Genomic DNA, 15511 nt, shown 5'->3' with positions numbered 1-15511 from the left:
TGTAGTATTACATATTCATTAGATTGTATTTCGGTTGAGTCAAATTGTTTATGTTCGTAGAACGTATATACATGTGATAGGTCTTAGTATGTTAAATGCATTCAATTGTGTATTATTTTCCTCAAGAACGGATTTCAGTGTATACCACTGGGAAAATTTTGCTTCGGACCCATCTTCATGGAATGACCCGTGGGCAAAATTGCCGCATGGCGCGACAGATCAATTTAGAGTTGAATCGAGCGTTTTCTGCCAACAAACAGCGGGATTCTCTGTAATGGAATAATTGGTTCTCAAATCTATGTCCAGATGGAAGAAGTCTGTCTGGACGTCGCTGGTATTACATCAGGCTTCTTCATTTATATGGAGACGTTTTAGTGAGTTGAATTTGGAATAAGATGGTTATACAGTACAACTGCGACAGAGATTCCATCATCAGAAACTTTAATAAACATCTGAGATGGAGATGAACTCTGTCACATTCATTGTTCATCTATTTTAATTACTTTCCAAATTTGAAAGTTCTATTAACTGTGATATCTCATTATCAAGTTTTAATTTTAAGGTTAAATCAATAGTATCTTAATGGAAATTTCCATTATTTTTGGTTATATTCAATTTTATTGTATTAATTATAAGGAAGAGGGTAGCGGATGAAATCCCTTTCGGGTATCATTTCTCGTATGATTTTCCATCCCATGCCTCGTCTTAATTTATATATAAATCTTCAAGTCAAAATGGTCTAAAATTAAATAACTTGTATTTATGTATTTAAAATATAAGGGAGGGGAGTAGTGAATGGGGTCACCCTACGTACAATGGGAATTAGCATTACAGGGACCCCTGGGTCACTCTACGTACAATGGAAATTTAACATGGCGAAAAATCGTGGGTCACTCTACGTACAAGGGAAATTTAACATGGCGAAAAATCGTGGGTCACTCTACGTACAAGGGAAATTTAACATGGCGAAAAATCGTGGGTCACTCTACGTACAAGGGGAATTTAACATGGGATTTTTTTTTTAAATTTTAAAAAAAATTTTTTTTAAAAAAGGGGTAGGCAATGGAAAGACTATCTCTTTTCGAGATATATGGGGCCCTGAAAAGGGCCTTTGGGTTTTCTTCTTCTAATTTCTTCTTTTCCTCCACCAACTTCTTATTTTATCTCCAACACTCTTTCTCTTCTTTTTTTCTCCTTCTCTTCTTTCTTCTCTTCCTCCTCCTCTTCTTTCTTCCTCTTCTCATTTTCCTCTTCTTTTTCAATTTTTTCGTTCCATGTTCTTATTCTTATCTTTTCCTCTTCATCCTCCTTCTCCTCCTTTATTTCTTTCAACAGATCACTGATGATTACCTTCATTTTTCGTAAATTGTTTATCTCCATCTTCACTCGATGGGGACTATATGAATAGTGATCCTCGTTTAGGTTAACCAACATTTGCTCTATCATTCCTAAATTGTCGAGGACGTTTTGCAATTTTTCCATTTTGTCCATTTGGTTAGAAGCCATCTTCTTTGTATTCTTTGCAGAATGGTTTGAACAACGAGCACTGTGGCTTCTTATACGAAAAGCGCGAACGTGAAGGAAAACATCCCCCTAAAACATAAAATGGATCTTACCTAGATGATGACCCAACATCGCGCGAACGTGAAGGAAAACATCCCCCTAAAACATAAAATGGATCTTACCTAGATGATGACCCAACATCGCGCGAACGTGAAGGAAAACATCCCCCTACTTTCTCATTTCATATAATAAAACCCTAACTATACTCTTCACATACGCTAAGAAACCCATAATCTACTATTCACACAAACTTACCTGAGCTCTTACAAACACAAACACACAAACACACTAACACATACCCTCACACTATCTTAAAAAAGAGTTAGTGTTTATTTTCACACTACTCTACCTACTCACATTGGCAAATTAATAGTTATTTCTTTTCTAGACTATTGGGTAGCCCTGAAAAGGGCTGTTTTTTTAAACTCCAGATGCACCTATCTAATGGTTGCACCTTCCTGGCCTGGCGCCGCACACGCATCTTCTTCCCCAGTCTTCTTTCACCTTTCTTCTGGGGAGCGCAGAGGGAGGATGATTCGCTTCAGCACCCCAATCCTCTGTTTCAGGAATATTAAACGACATCATCTCTTCTCTTTTCTTTTCCTCCTCTTCCCTCTGTCTTCTCTCCTCTTCTTCCTTCTTTATTCTTGCTTCTTCTACTATAGCCTCCGCTGATAGTTCGTTTACTATCCGCCTGGCATATTCCAGGTGCATCTGGAGTTCTAACAGTTTCACTATTCTGCTAGTCATTCTTCTGGCTGTGTTGATCAATCAACAAGGGTAGCTGGACTGCCGAACGAGTTTCAATTTATACTGAAAGCGCGTACGTGAAGGAAAACATCCCCTAAAAACATAAAATTCATCTTACCTAAATCATGACCAAATTAACAACAACCCGCGCACCTAAAAGAAACACTCGCTCACTTTTTTATGCTACCCATCACTTCAATAGACTATCCACATACGCAAAGCAATCCGATATAACCCTAAATATACACCTCAAACAGCCCAAAAAACAAACATCATTTTAATCTACTATCCACACCAACCTACTTTATCACTTACTAACACAAACACACCAACACATACCCTCAAAATTTTTAAGAAAGAGTTAGTGTTTATTTTCACACTACTCTACCTTCACACATTGGCAAATGGATCGTTACTTCTTTTCTAGAGTATTGGTTAGCCCTGAAAAGGGCTGTTTTTTTTTTTTTGTTTTGCTATGGCATTCTTTTTTAGTTTCTAAGAATGCGATGTCCTCTGAGGATAGACTTTCTGGCAATAGGTCTGCTTCTTCGGAAAGAGAAGAAGAATTCTTTGGTGTCGATACGACAATCGACAAAGCCTCTGTCAGCTTCAGGTTGCTGCTGTTGCTGCTGCTGTTGCTGTTGTTGCTGCTGTCTCTGAAGTCTGTACTTCTCTGTCCATTCTTCTTTCTCCTTGTTCATTTCTTCTCTGAAGAGCTCTTCTATCAGGTCTTCAGTGATTTTTAACATTCTCACATTCTCTATTTCTTCTGGCTTCGGTATCAGACTGTGTCTGACCCTATGCAAATTCACGTAGGCTTCGTTGAGCTTAGCTAGTTTGGAGCACATCTTCTTAGGAGGACGAGTCGACAATGGATGGCTAGACTGGGAACAACCCGGTTCTTAAAGTTAAAGCGCGGACGTGAAGGAAAACATCCCCCACACGGTTTTCGAGCTGCAACGTTCATGAGAGGGATAGTAAGAAATGAAAGAGCATCAATCCAATATTCTTATAGCTAAACAAACCACAAAGGCATTTTTTTCAAAACACAACATTTTTATTCAAAAATCACTTAACACTAAACAACAACAACTCTAACATTTTTTAACATTAATCCAACACTATAACATCTAACAATTTTTTTCAAATCACAAACATTTTTTTCTTCAAATACTATCTACTTTAAACAGGGCTGACAACGTTGTGAATGAAACTGTGATTTCCACTGTTGGAAATCATTAGGCCATTGATGGACACTACGTTTCCTAGCTTGAGACAAAAGATAAGCATAATGGTCACAAAACCATCGATCTACTTTCACATCGTTTCTAGCAGAAGAACGAGGATCAAAATGAGTCACTAAATGTTCTAAGGAATAGCCCAGGCTGCGATGATGCAGAAAATACACACAATATTGTCCACACACCAAGGAATCTGTGCCTTGTAATTTCACGTTATTGAATCGGGTGGTTTGAGCATTTCTTCTCATAAAGTCGATGATATCGTCTTCCAAAGGGGGCAATCCGTACGAATCGAAATATTCCACACAGCCTTCTTGAGGAAAGTAGACGGCTACCCAGTGGGTTCCTGGGAGATGACTATCGTCCGTGTTGATCACGTAAGCTTGATGGTCTTTAGGTTTGCGATGAGGGAGTTCATCTTTAGCACAGACGACAGGATTCCAAGAAGACGTATACGAACTGTGGTTCAAAAGGTAATAAAGTTCCCAGGTATCCATTGTTTTTTGTGTTTGTTTTCTTCTTCACAGGTAATAATAAGTGGTCAATTCGATCCTGACTTTTTGCTTGAAAATGTCTGACGAATAAACGGTTATTCGTTCTGTTTCCTCACTCTGATTCAGGAGAGCTTCGATGCGATGGATCTCTTGAGTGGTTAATGCTGGACAAGAATGTTCACGCAAGTCTTTATACCACTGGTGCAACACGTCTTCGTTCGAGATGAGACTCCAAGCTTCGTCCAGATACTCGTCCAATTTTTCTTCTTGACTCAACATCAGGCATTTATCGTGTTGAATTTGACTGGGATGATCGTTTTGACATCCATAGCAATTTTTCTTAATCAATTCTGTTATTTTGTCGACCAAGTGTTTGGCAAAACAGGAGACTAAATGGGCTTCTTGTTCTGGCCATCTCGACTTCATCATGATATCTTCTTCTCCTTCCACGGTCTCCTTACATTCCATCTCCAAAGTTTCTTCACTAGGTAAAGAGGGACAACAGTCTTCCATGGCTTTCTAGTAATCTAGGATGACTTCTCTCAAACTGTTGATTTCTATGGTATTATCGAATTCTGCATACAGGATGACGTTCACCGTTACATCAGGGTCTCGGTTTGCAAACTGAATTTCCACACGAATCTGGCCTGATTTTATAGGGTGGAAATGTCCCTCGTCGCTGCCTTGGTCTGGAGTGAAATCGAAAGCCCACAAAGCATAGCCTCCTACATAATCCTCGTACGTAATACCGTGACTGGTGTTGGTTCCTAACTGACCGGTGGCTTCGTACAGGGACAAGTACGATCTCAAGTAATTCTTCTTCTCAAAGTCAGGCTCAAAGGGTCGGGTACACAAGGTCTTGCCATCGCGACTGACTTCGATCTTGGACACGCCAAAGTGTTGAAAGTAGAAAGGATTTTTAGCCAAAGCTCCGTTGAAGGCTTCATTTTCGACGATACCAACGATCAAACGCTTGGGTAGCTGTCCTTGGAACAGATGATCTTCGATCATGGATCGTTGTCCCTTGGGAATGGTGAAGGTTTTCACTTCCACGCGTCGTATGGGATACTTGGCTGTCGTTCTGCTCAACGTTTGACTGATGTCGTTTCCCACTTTAGGTAACACTTCCACACGACGTACGTAGAGTCTGGCTTCCTCGATGACAGTTTTGCAAACAGTAGTACCTATCAAATGGAAAGCGGCACTGCTCCGATTCAGTCTCAGGCGGACATTCACCCCGTTCAGCAAATATTTCTCTTGCAACCACATGTCCAAATGCAAACGATCCATTAGTTCTAAACTTTGTCCGTTTTTGATTTTGTCTCTTCGTTCTACAAATCCGTCATTGTTTTCTTTTTTTTCATCAGTTTCGAAATTTTCAAACTTATCAGCTTCGTCAGCTTCCCATACCACACAGGCATTGAGATGAGTGTTCTTGGCGTCTATTCCGTACGTCAAGAGATTTTCCAGGTACGCTCGATAAGGGTAAGTATCCATGCTGCTGCTGACCAGTTTGTTGTTCAAGTACAAGTCCACTCCGCTAAACAAGGAATGCATGAAATTGTTGACGGGAGCTATTACCTCATCGCCATCTAGGGTCGAATTGTCCTCATCGACAAGTTTGACTTTCAAGTACAAGTAACTGCTATTCAGATCGATGTAATCTTCGGGCTGTCCTTTGATTTCAAACTCGATGGGAGCTGAGGCTGTCAATGAGGAGACGGGGTGAAATTCCACCCATTGGGATTCTTGCATCGTCATCATGGTGGGGGGCATGGCAAACAGATCCAGTTCCGTCTTGGAACAAGCGCAAGACTCTCGGTGCATCATTTTTTGTCTCTTTTCTCAATAATCGAAAACGTCTAAGTCTCGTACGGTTCTTCTTTTCTTGGCCTATCTCGCTTGAAGTCTGGTGAAGGGGTGTTTTCTTCTTCGTCTCTTTCTGCCTTGTCCTTGCTGAATGCTTGACTCGGTATCGTGCAGGGCATTTATAGGTGTGTCTCGTCGGCCCAAAATGTCTTTACCCGTTTGCAGCAAGACATTTTTGCCTGCCCTCATGAAGGCTTCTTTAGGGTTTTGTTTGTCGATGATGACATTTTGGAGAAATTCTTTGCCTTGCGTCAGTGCCGCATCTTTCAAGGCGTGCAATCCGCGTGTCACCATCGGTTTCAACACCGGGGCCACCGAACGAAAGGCCGATTTTAACATGTCTCCTAAACCGTGTCCTCGCTGTCGAGCCACCCCTCGGTACACTGGATACATGACTTACTTACGAATCGTGAGAGAACCGTTTTCGAAAATGGAGTTTCACCGTGACTTTTCCTTTGGTGAATGGAATATTTTGTCCCAAATCTCCTTTTATAGTAATGTTGACCGTGTCCAAATACGACTTGCTGACCGGCAAATAGTGAGGATGGACAAATTCGCGGTGGACGTGGTAAGTGTTTCCACCTTCCTCGTCAGCGTTTGCGGCAGAATCCACTTTGAAAGGAATGACACGCAGTAACGGTACGGAGGTGTGTCCCACCACGTTGTATTCCACCACATCGGAGTACACGAACATCAAATTCAGTCCTTGGTTCAGTTCTACCGGGGTACGAAAATACTTGGCAAAAGTATCGTTGTCAGAAATGACTAGTAATTCGCCTTTTTGTTGTTCTACTTTCTTCTTCATCTCCATGTCCCCGCCCAACATGTCAAACAATTCAGGACAAAATAAGAAAGACATGATTTTAGGCCCCTCAGGAAATTTTATCAGGAAGCGACGAGCTGTTTTGTGGTACTCCAGGGTGACACTTTTTTTGACACTTTCCAAAGCTTTCAGAAACACACCATTAAACCTGGTGGCTATGGTGCTGACCAAATGTTGACCACTAAAATAATAGCCTGGGGGAATGAACAAGTGATAGGTGGTCCACTTTGGATTTTGTGTGTTACGGGTTTTCTTGTCATATTTGCCATGGGTATCCAAGTACTGTTGCATTTGTTCGTCATGAACTTCCACATCAAATTTATTTTGATTGGGAAGGACATTGAGGACTTGGGTCGGGTGAATCATTTCTACTAAAGCCACTTCCCAATGGGCTTCGTGATCTAAGGGGATGGCTTGAGGTAATTTGGCCGTGTAACAGCACAACGTGTTGTTGGGAAACACCTCCATGGAACTGTCACTGGGTAAGGTTAAGTAAAATTGGTTTTGGTGACTCATAATTCCAGAGTTCTGTGGCTGTCCGAGGGAATATTAGTGGATGTCAGAGGTGTGTCTCCGCCCAAAATGGGGTTCTGATTGTGGTTGGACTGGTGACTGGCACTGGCACTGGACACAACGTTCCCGTTCGAGGAGAATTTCAGGGAGGGATTGGGAAGCAGGTAACCGATGCAACTGCTCAATAAAATGGTCCACAATTGTTTGTCTCCTTGTTGCAAACTCAAATTGGCGATGGCTGCCCCGATGACACAATACACCACGAAGATTTGGCAGAAAAAGACGATTTGCGTTTTAGGCACACGTTCTCCACACCACACCCACAAGGGTTGTTTTTGTAAATCTTGCACAGAAGAACTAGGGGAAGAAGGACTGGTCGACGTAGCTGCGTCTGCTGCTGTGTGAAAGGGCATGATGGTCACTTCTTCTTTTTATAGTCGATGACTTGCGAAGCGTCGATCCAAGAATCGAAACTGGGTGGATATCCTTTCCAACGTACTTTGACTTCTTTGACACGTCGTTTGCCCACTTTACGGGTTCTGCGTTCGAGAATGCTTTCGATGTCGTACACGTCGTCTTCTTTTTTGGTGACACGTTGTAACTCGGGCAAATAAAACGTTCCTTTGAGTACTTCTCCGTTCATGTCTTCCAATTTATAGACGGCAGGATGACGGCCATGTACTCGTCCAGTGACGCGAAACAGTTCGGTCGTCCAGTTAGGTAAGTAACCTTTGTCGAAAGTGCGTTTGGTTTTGCCAATGCGCACCCAATCTCCCACGGTCAACTCTCCACTTTTCTTGGGGACAGCCCTCGTCGGGGACGTACCGAACAGGCGCTCGAACACCAGCACTTCGTTGTCGGGAGTCACGTCTTGCGGGGCACGTCCGATGCTTCGATGGTAAGATTGGTTGTACGCTTGCACCAGGTGCGGTAAGATATCGATGTACTTCAGAGTGTGGTGATGCGTAAAATATTTCCACATGCGTTCTTTCAAAGTACGTTGAAAACGTTCCACGATACTGGCTTTGGTTTCGGGATTCTCGGTGGTAAAAAAATGAATGTCACGTTTCTTTAATTCTTTTTGGAAAGCTTGGTTCAGAAATTCGGTGCCTTTGTCCGTTTGCCATCGAAGAGGACGACGACCGCTTTGTTTCAACACCCGTTGCAGGGCTCGCACTAACTCGCTGCTCGATTTGGAAGTCAAGGGCACGACCCAGGCAAATTTGGAAAAGACGTCGATGACACAAAACAAATATTTGTAGCCGCGATTGTAGCTGGCCAAATGAGAGACATCGGCTAAATCGGCTTGCCATTGATGATCGATGCCTTCCACTCGGGTGCGACTTCTGGCAAACTTGCGTCGAATGGGTTTGTGTAAAGTGTAGGTAGCTTGTTCTTGTAACCATCGTTGCACTTGAGGTAAACGGAGACTTTTCAGTCGAGTTTTGGCAGCACGATACAATTTTTGAACTCCTGCGTAACCTGCAGGATGGGAGGGATCGTAGTAAATGCTGGCTAAGACTTTTTCCATTTTTTGTGTTGGTTGATGTGTTAATAAGGCACCCACTCTTGGAAGAGGCTACTCTTTTTCTCTTGGGGTATTTTCTTGGATTGCAAGGCTTTGCGTGTGCGACCAGCAATAGGTGTCGAAGAGGAGGAGGATGTCTGTGCAGGGGATATCTGTTCTTGTTTCACTTCTGTCTTCACTTTCTTTTTCTCTTGTGATGAAGAAGGGGTGGCCATCATCTTTTTAATCCATCCAATTCTGGAGGTAGGTGGTGTTGTTAACTTGCGTACTTTTTCTGGTGGAGTTAGAAACCCTTCCTCTTCTTCTTCTCCTTTTTCTGTCTTGACCACTGGTACTGGTACTGGTACTGGTACTGGTGATGGTGCTGGACTTTTCATCAAGGTCTTAAAATCTTTCAGAGTGGGTAGAGCTGTTTCGTCTAAAGCTTTCTGCTGAAAGAGTTGCAATCGTTGCAAGAGTTGACCGTACTTTTGCGATTTTTCTGTTTCGGACAAATCTTGGCGATCCATCAAGGACTGCAATTCGTGTTGTAACTGGGACATTTCGCTCAAATTGGGATTGGGAGGTAAATGCGGGGTGCGTTGTTCTTGCCACCGATGGTATTCCATCCATCGTTTGTAAGGTACTAAAGCTAGTTTTCGTCCTTCCATGGGGTTGTCAGGGATGAATTCTGAGATCTTGGGACTTCCGAAGGCCTTTTTATCTTGCTCCCATCAGTCCTACCAACATGGTTCCCAAGACTCCTTTTAGTATGGGGCCTAACAAGAGAGGTAAAATGCCTCCACGTTGGACCAACATCTTCTTTTTTTGACGAATGGGAATTTTCTTTTGAACCATTTTCCGAAGAACGTGACGATGTTTGCCTAAGCATTGTTTCTGGTGTTTGGACAAAGGGATCGTGCCTTTCAAAACGTTCAAACAACATTCGCACACGGTATCGATGACCTCTTTGGAGGCCGTTTGAATGAGTTTTTTTCGTAGGGGTGGAGAAGCTTTGGACAGGACAGATAACAGGTCCCCATGTTTGGCTAAACGTGGTGGCAGTCCTTTCCTTTTTTTTCCTTGGGGTTTTCTGGAGGGTGACATTTTTGCTTGTGGGTTCCGGGACATTCACCGAACAGACACTAACGTCGATGACTTGACGCACACCCTTTTATCTTTTTTTTCTGGGACTATCGCTTTGTCATAAAGGTGACAATGTTTTTCCGAAAATCGCCAAGGAATCCTCCCCTTTGTTGACGCCTCTTTTTCTTGGAACGACTGTGTCTTTTTTTAGGGTAACGTCGATGCTTGGCTAAGCGCTTTGTCGGATGACGCGTCTGCCTTTGTCTCTTTCTTTTGTGGCTTCTTGGAGGTGACATCTTTTACAAGTTCACTGATACCCCCGACTTGGTCACAGGTCTTTTTATACTGGAACTCGTCGCCACTGATTGTCTTTACGTTTTATCAGTTTGAGGACAGGCATGACACGTCGTGCAGGGGTACGTAACGGACTAAATCGAGCCAGTTCTTGCTTGGACAAATCCAGTAAACTTTGTAACATGCCCGATCTTTCATGGACTTTGATTTTGGGAGAAGGTACTTTGTGAGCAGCAGCCACTGCCGCTAAATTGGAAGGTCCTGCCACTGGGGAAGTTCTTTTTGGGGTCATCAACGGAGAAGTTCTTGGTGTGATCAACGTCTCCAAGTACTCTTCAGTTCCTGGTGACATCAACGGAGAAGTGGACAAACGTGAGGCTGCCGGAGACGCTGTGGCAGGTCGTGGCTTGCGAGTGTAAGGTTGCGTCCTGGCCGAAGTGCCTCTCTTGCGACTAGTTTTCTTCTTCTTCTTCTGTGGACTTTTCTTTTTCTGGGGACTTTTTCTCTGTTTCTTTTTCTGGGGGCTTCTTTTCTTTTTCCGGGGTGATGGTGGTGGTGTCTGGTAAGAGGAGGGTCCTGCCACTGGAGAAGTTATTCTTCTTGGGGACCTGGTCTTTTTCTTTTTCTTCTTGGGGCTTCGTTGGACTTTTGTCTTGGGGATAACTTTGGGGGCATTAGGATCCCATCTTAAGAGTGAGCGAATGATGACTCCTCCTAGAGTACCGCTCCCTCCAGGTTTCAAAATGATTTGTTTTTTGGTTTGAGTGTCGATGCGGGGATCGGCCAGTTGGACCAAAGCGACTTTGTTTCGATCGAAAAAGCGTTGGGTTTGATGAGGAATCTGAATGATTCCTTGGAGTAATTGACGTGCCGTCACCGTGAACCATCGTAAGACTTCTTTGAGACTAGCTTCTAAGACACGAGCTCGTGTTTGTGGATCTTTTTCTCGACTGATGCCATACAAGGCACGAATCAATTTGACGGGAAGATGTGACTGAAGGGACGTCATGTTCACACTGTGTGAGACAGACGAGAAAGGGTCTGAGGTTTTTATAGATTTTTTATGGGGAGTGAAATGAAGTCGAGGACGGAGACGTGTACAGGACAGGCCCTCCGTCTTGGCACCAGTGGTGAAACAAGTGTGTACGAAATCGCAAATCCTCGGGAGTCGTAGGTTTCAAATCGACGAGTAAATAGGCGTGTGGCGTTTGAGTGGCATCGTCGTACGCCTGAGTCAGCCAAGGCGTTCCTAACTGTTTGGCTAAAACTTGCACTTGCGATTTATCTCGAGGGCTTTTAAACAAGACCACGTAATGCGCATTGAGACTGATGGTGCGATGGGCTTTACTTTGTTGAAACAAATTTTGGGTGATGTAAATGACACTGGCATTACGGTGATGCCCTTTGCGCGTGAACCACAGTTTAATTTCTTCTTCGTCTTCTCCTAACATGTCGTCGAAAATGACCAAATGGGTTAGACGGGAGTCAGAGACGATGCTGTCGTCTTCTTTAGGAATGCCTTCCACAAACACGATGGAATCGCCTTGACTTTCTCGCAAGAGGTTGTACGCCGATTGCCACTCTTTGTAACACCACACGATCCGTTGAGGGGGCCGATCGATCAAATGATGTTTATGTTCGATCAAACGTTTGACGAATTCGGTTTTGCCTGAACCGCTAGGTCCAGCAATGAGCATGTTAAAGGGATGGCGAAGATACAAAGCCTCCCAACTGGCACGATCTAAGTGTTCGTCGATGACTTTGACAGTAGAGGAAGAGGGAGCAGAGACAGCAGAGGTAGCCATGGTGTGAGAAATGTCACTTGTGACACGAAAAAACAAACAAGACAAGAGTTTATATACTTTTTCAGAACACGTTTATTGAATGTTTCAAATATGAACACGAAAGACAAAAATACATACAACCCAAATAGTGATGTACAGGAATATAAAACACAGCAAAGCGATCAAAGTGGAATATAAACAAGTGTCTGTACAACATGTTTTGGTTAACCAAGATGTCCTAGGGACAGTGTGTAATGTTCTTACAGTCTCTACATGAGGTATTGTCACACAAGTGTCCTCCCGGAATGACCTTTCAGGCATGTCCATGACAGTCCTGTCCTGAAGCGAGTGGTTGTTCTCGGTGACGGGTTCTTCTGGCACCGTCACTAACACGGGTTGAAAAGTAACTTTTTTCCTTGAACAACTCTTGTGCATACTGGGCCACTTCTTGGGTCCAAGCCTCAAAACCCCCCCTTTTCCAATCACGAACATCTGTCCAATGAGGGTGTAAGTCACAAGCTACACACACATCGTCATACACGTCTTGGGTTGCTAAAAGTTGACGAATCTTTTTTTCCTGTTGAGGTCGAGAAGTATCCAGATGAAAACGCAAGGCTTTGAACAAAAGGATTTTTTCGTGACCATTTAAGGCCATGGAGGTGGTAAGTACTGATCGTAAAGAGTCCACAAAGAATCGGCTGGTAAACGAAATCCCAAAAAACAAGTCACTAAGACACACACCACTTGTCGTCCAAAATTGAATGGATATAGTTGTTGTAATAATTGATGGTAATGATCCACGGTTTGAATATGGTCATTGAGTTCCTTCCAGGGAATCTGTTGGATGACATGTGACATAAACCGTGGCATGGCAGCCTGTTTTTATATTCTCTTTTTTTCGGATGCAATAGACGTACTTTCTAGCCAGAGATCTTCGTTCTCCAGTAGGGAATCTAAATCTTGCATACTGTAACCGAAACGTCAGAGTTCGTTTAGGTGTTTCCTCTTCCTCTAAGTAGATTCCACGTAAAATATGTTTGTAATCCTTTAACTTGTCTTCCTCAATGCGTTGCACTAGGTGAATCTCGAAGTAACCATAATTATGAACATGTCGATCATTAGCGACCTCAAAGTGTTGAACAATGTCTGACCATTGAAAGAATTTCTGACGAATCAGTTCTCTTATACCATTCAGGTACCAGTGGTTAAAGATCTGGTGACGTAACGGATGCAATTGTTCTTTACGTTTCACTTGTATTTTCACCAGCTCTCGGTAAATGCGTTCTCTCAACTCCACAGGCAAAGCACGAATGTTCTCTAGCAAAGTATCCATGAATAGGTCATACTAAATCCTCTTTGGTCTGACACAAGAAATGTACTCTTTGCACAAACATGGTTTCACTTCAGTGTCGAATTTAAATCGTTGAGTCACTAATCTACACATGACAATTCGTTCAGAAGTTTCCTCTTTCACCAAGTTGACATTGCGTGAAAGATGTTGGTAATTCGTTAACTCTTCCTCTGGAATTCGATGCAGTACGTTTACAATGTAGTAGATAGAATCGTCAATACCAAACCATTCCTTTTTATAACCAGGAGGTCGTTGATCAATGTCTGTCCAATGGAACACTTTCAATTGAATCAGTCCTTGTATAGCCTGAAGGTACCAGTGGTTCAAACACCGGTGACGTATCGGATGCAATTGTTCTTTACGTTTCACTTGTATTTTGACCAGTTCTCGATAAATGCGTTCTCTCAACTCCACAGGCAAAGCACGAATGTTCTCTTGTAAAGTATCCATGAACAGATGATTATGGTAAGAAGTTACTTCAATGTCTCGGTCCCACTAAGGGTAAGTAATGACAATTCGGTGACCATCGAGCATGTTCTACGTAGGCCGAATCTTGCGGTTCCCAGTGGTGAAGTGACACACCGCAACTGAAGCACTTGACTTTATCTCCTTCGCCCAAGTAGAAAAATCCGGCTCTGGCTAATTCTTCGGGGGTCGGTCCTCCCAGATACTTTGGCCATTTTCCTTTGAACGATTGAAGACGATTTTCAAAGTCGCAGTATTCCGACAAACGCACAGGAAACGAATATTCGTCTTTCACAGGTTCGTTTCGATGAGGGTTGAGTGACATGGGTAGGAGTTTGCTCAGGGCTGGATGACATCCGTAAGGGGGTAGACGTGAAGGTGGACATTCCCCTTTAAAACGAAACCCAGTAAAATGTCCAAGAGGACGAGCAGCATCACTTTCGCATCCCACAGGTCTGACACGCACAGCATCACTTTCCATGATAGGGGTAGGGGTACTAAAGTTCCCATGATGCTTTACGGCATCGCTCAGGTCACAAGGTACAGCATCGGTCCCATCGCAAGGCTCACAATCGCACTCGTCTGCAAACTCCGTTACGCAATTACAATGGTAACCACATGGACAATCGCAGTTTCCTTCCGGACATTTTCCGTCGCAATGCATGGGTCTTATCCATCCAGTATTAGTCACACTAGAGGAAGATACAACTTTTTTACAATCCCCAAACTGAAACGATGTCTTTTTCAAAGTATTCATCTTGTTCGCTCGGTCTTGGTAGTCACAATGAACTATCGATCTTGACCATAGCCCCTTTTTTATACTAGTCTCAATGCAGTCTCCAACTTGTACATCTTTCCTTTTTTACGTTTTTTATGTCCTGTTCTGGAAGGTACCGTCTCTAAGGTACCGTCAACATTGTACCGTAGTGTGATGGGTGGAAAGGCCATAGAAAGGTAAGGGCAATTCGGAGACCATCGAGTATGCTCCAGAATAGCTGAATCTTTATAGATACATAGATCCATTCGTAACTTCAGTCCGCAAGCGAAACACTGTACCTCGTATCCCAATCCTGACTCAGGTCCCAAGTAGACAAATCCTGTTCTAGCTAAAACATGCGAAAAAGGTAATCCTTCCCTATCCGTAGGCCATTTCTGAAACGTGTCCAATCGACGGGCACAATCACAATAGTCAGGTAAGAAGACTGGAAAATGGTAGGGTTTGAACTTGGAGTTCTCATCGGGTTTCTCACTCGATTCTTGCTGTGGCGAAGTCATCTTTCTGGTGGGGTAACTATCCTCTTACAACCAATGTTTTATACCAACGTGTCCATACGGTAAGGTGAAATGATTGGGAAGTCGAACTCGCTTCTGGTACACGATTTGATAGACTTTTTCCAAGGGCCGACTGACGATGTGGTGAGTGGGTAAACGTACAATCTTGTTCGGTTGATAGGTGGTCACTTTAAAGTTTCCATCCTCTCCCGATTGCAAGGCTTCTTTCAATACCCCAAAATTGACCACTCGACTGGTACGATAATTCAGAGTCAGTCCTTTCACTTTGCACGTCGTGTGCACTTCTCCTTGTTTGTCCCGGTATTCGTAGCCGTAATTTTTGGGACCGCCACTGACGAAACTTAGAATCTTGTCGTCGGGATGCTCGTCTGTCCAGGCTCCTAAACGGTCTCCTTCGATGTTAGGGTGATGTTGAATCGGGTGATGGATGTAAATGCAACTGTCCGTGTCAAAGTACAGGACGCGTTCTTCTAACAGT

General features: G+C 43.3%; 1 protein-coding gene across 1 annotated transcript; it reads right to left on the bottom strand.

Annotated features, from left to right (window-relative positions):
* Window positions 1–801: 801 nt before the first annotated feature.
* LOC149799482 (uncharacterized) lies at window positions 802–1801 on the bottom strand. The gene is made up of 2 exons (XM_089958853.1): window positions 1686–1801; window positions 802–1616 (listed from the first exon to the last, which is right to left on the bottom strand). Exon 2 carries the CDS (start codon window positions 1504–1506, stop codon window positions 1156–1158), a length of 351 nt encoding a protein of 116 aa, XP_089814979.1. The 5' UTR covers window positions 1507–1616; window positions 1686–1801; the 3' UTR covers window positions 802–1155.
* Between the last annotated feature and the right edge of the window lie 13710 nt (window positions 1802–15511).

This window comes from Sinohyriopsis cumingii, chromosome 5, assembly GCF_028554795.1.
Source record: "Sinohyriopsis cumingii isolate HCF-2022 chromosome 5, ASM2855479v2, whole genome shotgun sequence".
NCBI classification, from domain to species: domain Eukaryota; kingdom Metazoa; phylum Mollusca; class Bivalvia; order Unionida; family Unionidae; genus Sinohyriopsis; species Sinohyriopsis cumingii.
The sequence above is the reverse complement of the archived record's forward strand: the minus strand, read 5'-3'. Positions and strand labels throughout refer to the sequence as shown.

Coding starts and splice junctions, on each gene's coding strand:
- LOC149799482 (XM_089958853.1), bottom strand. CDS start 1,506: ATGGCTTCTAACCAAATGGACAAAATGGAAAAATTGCAAAACGTCCTC.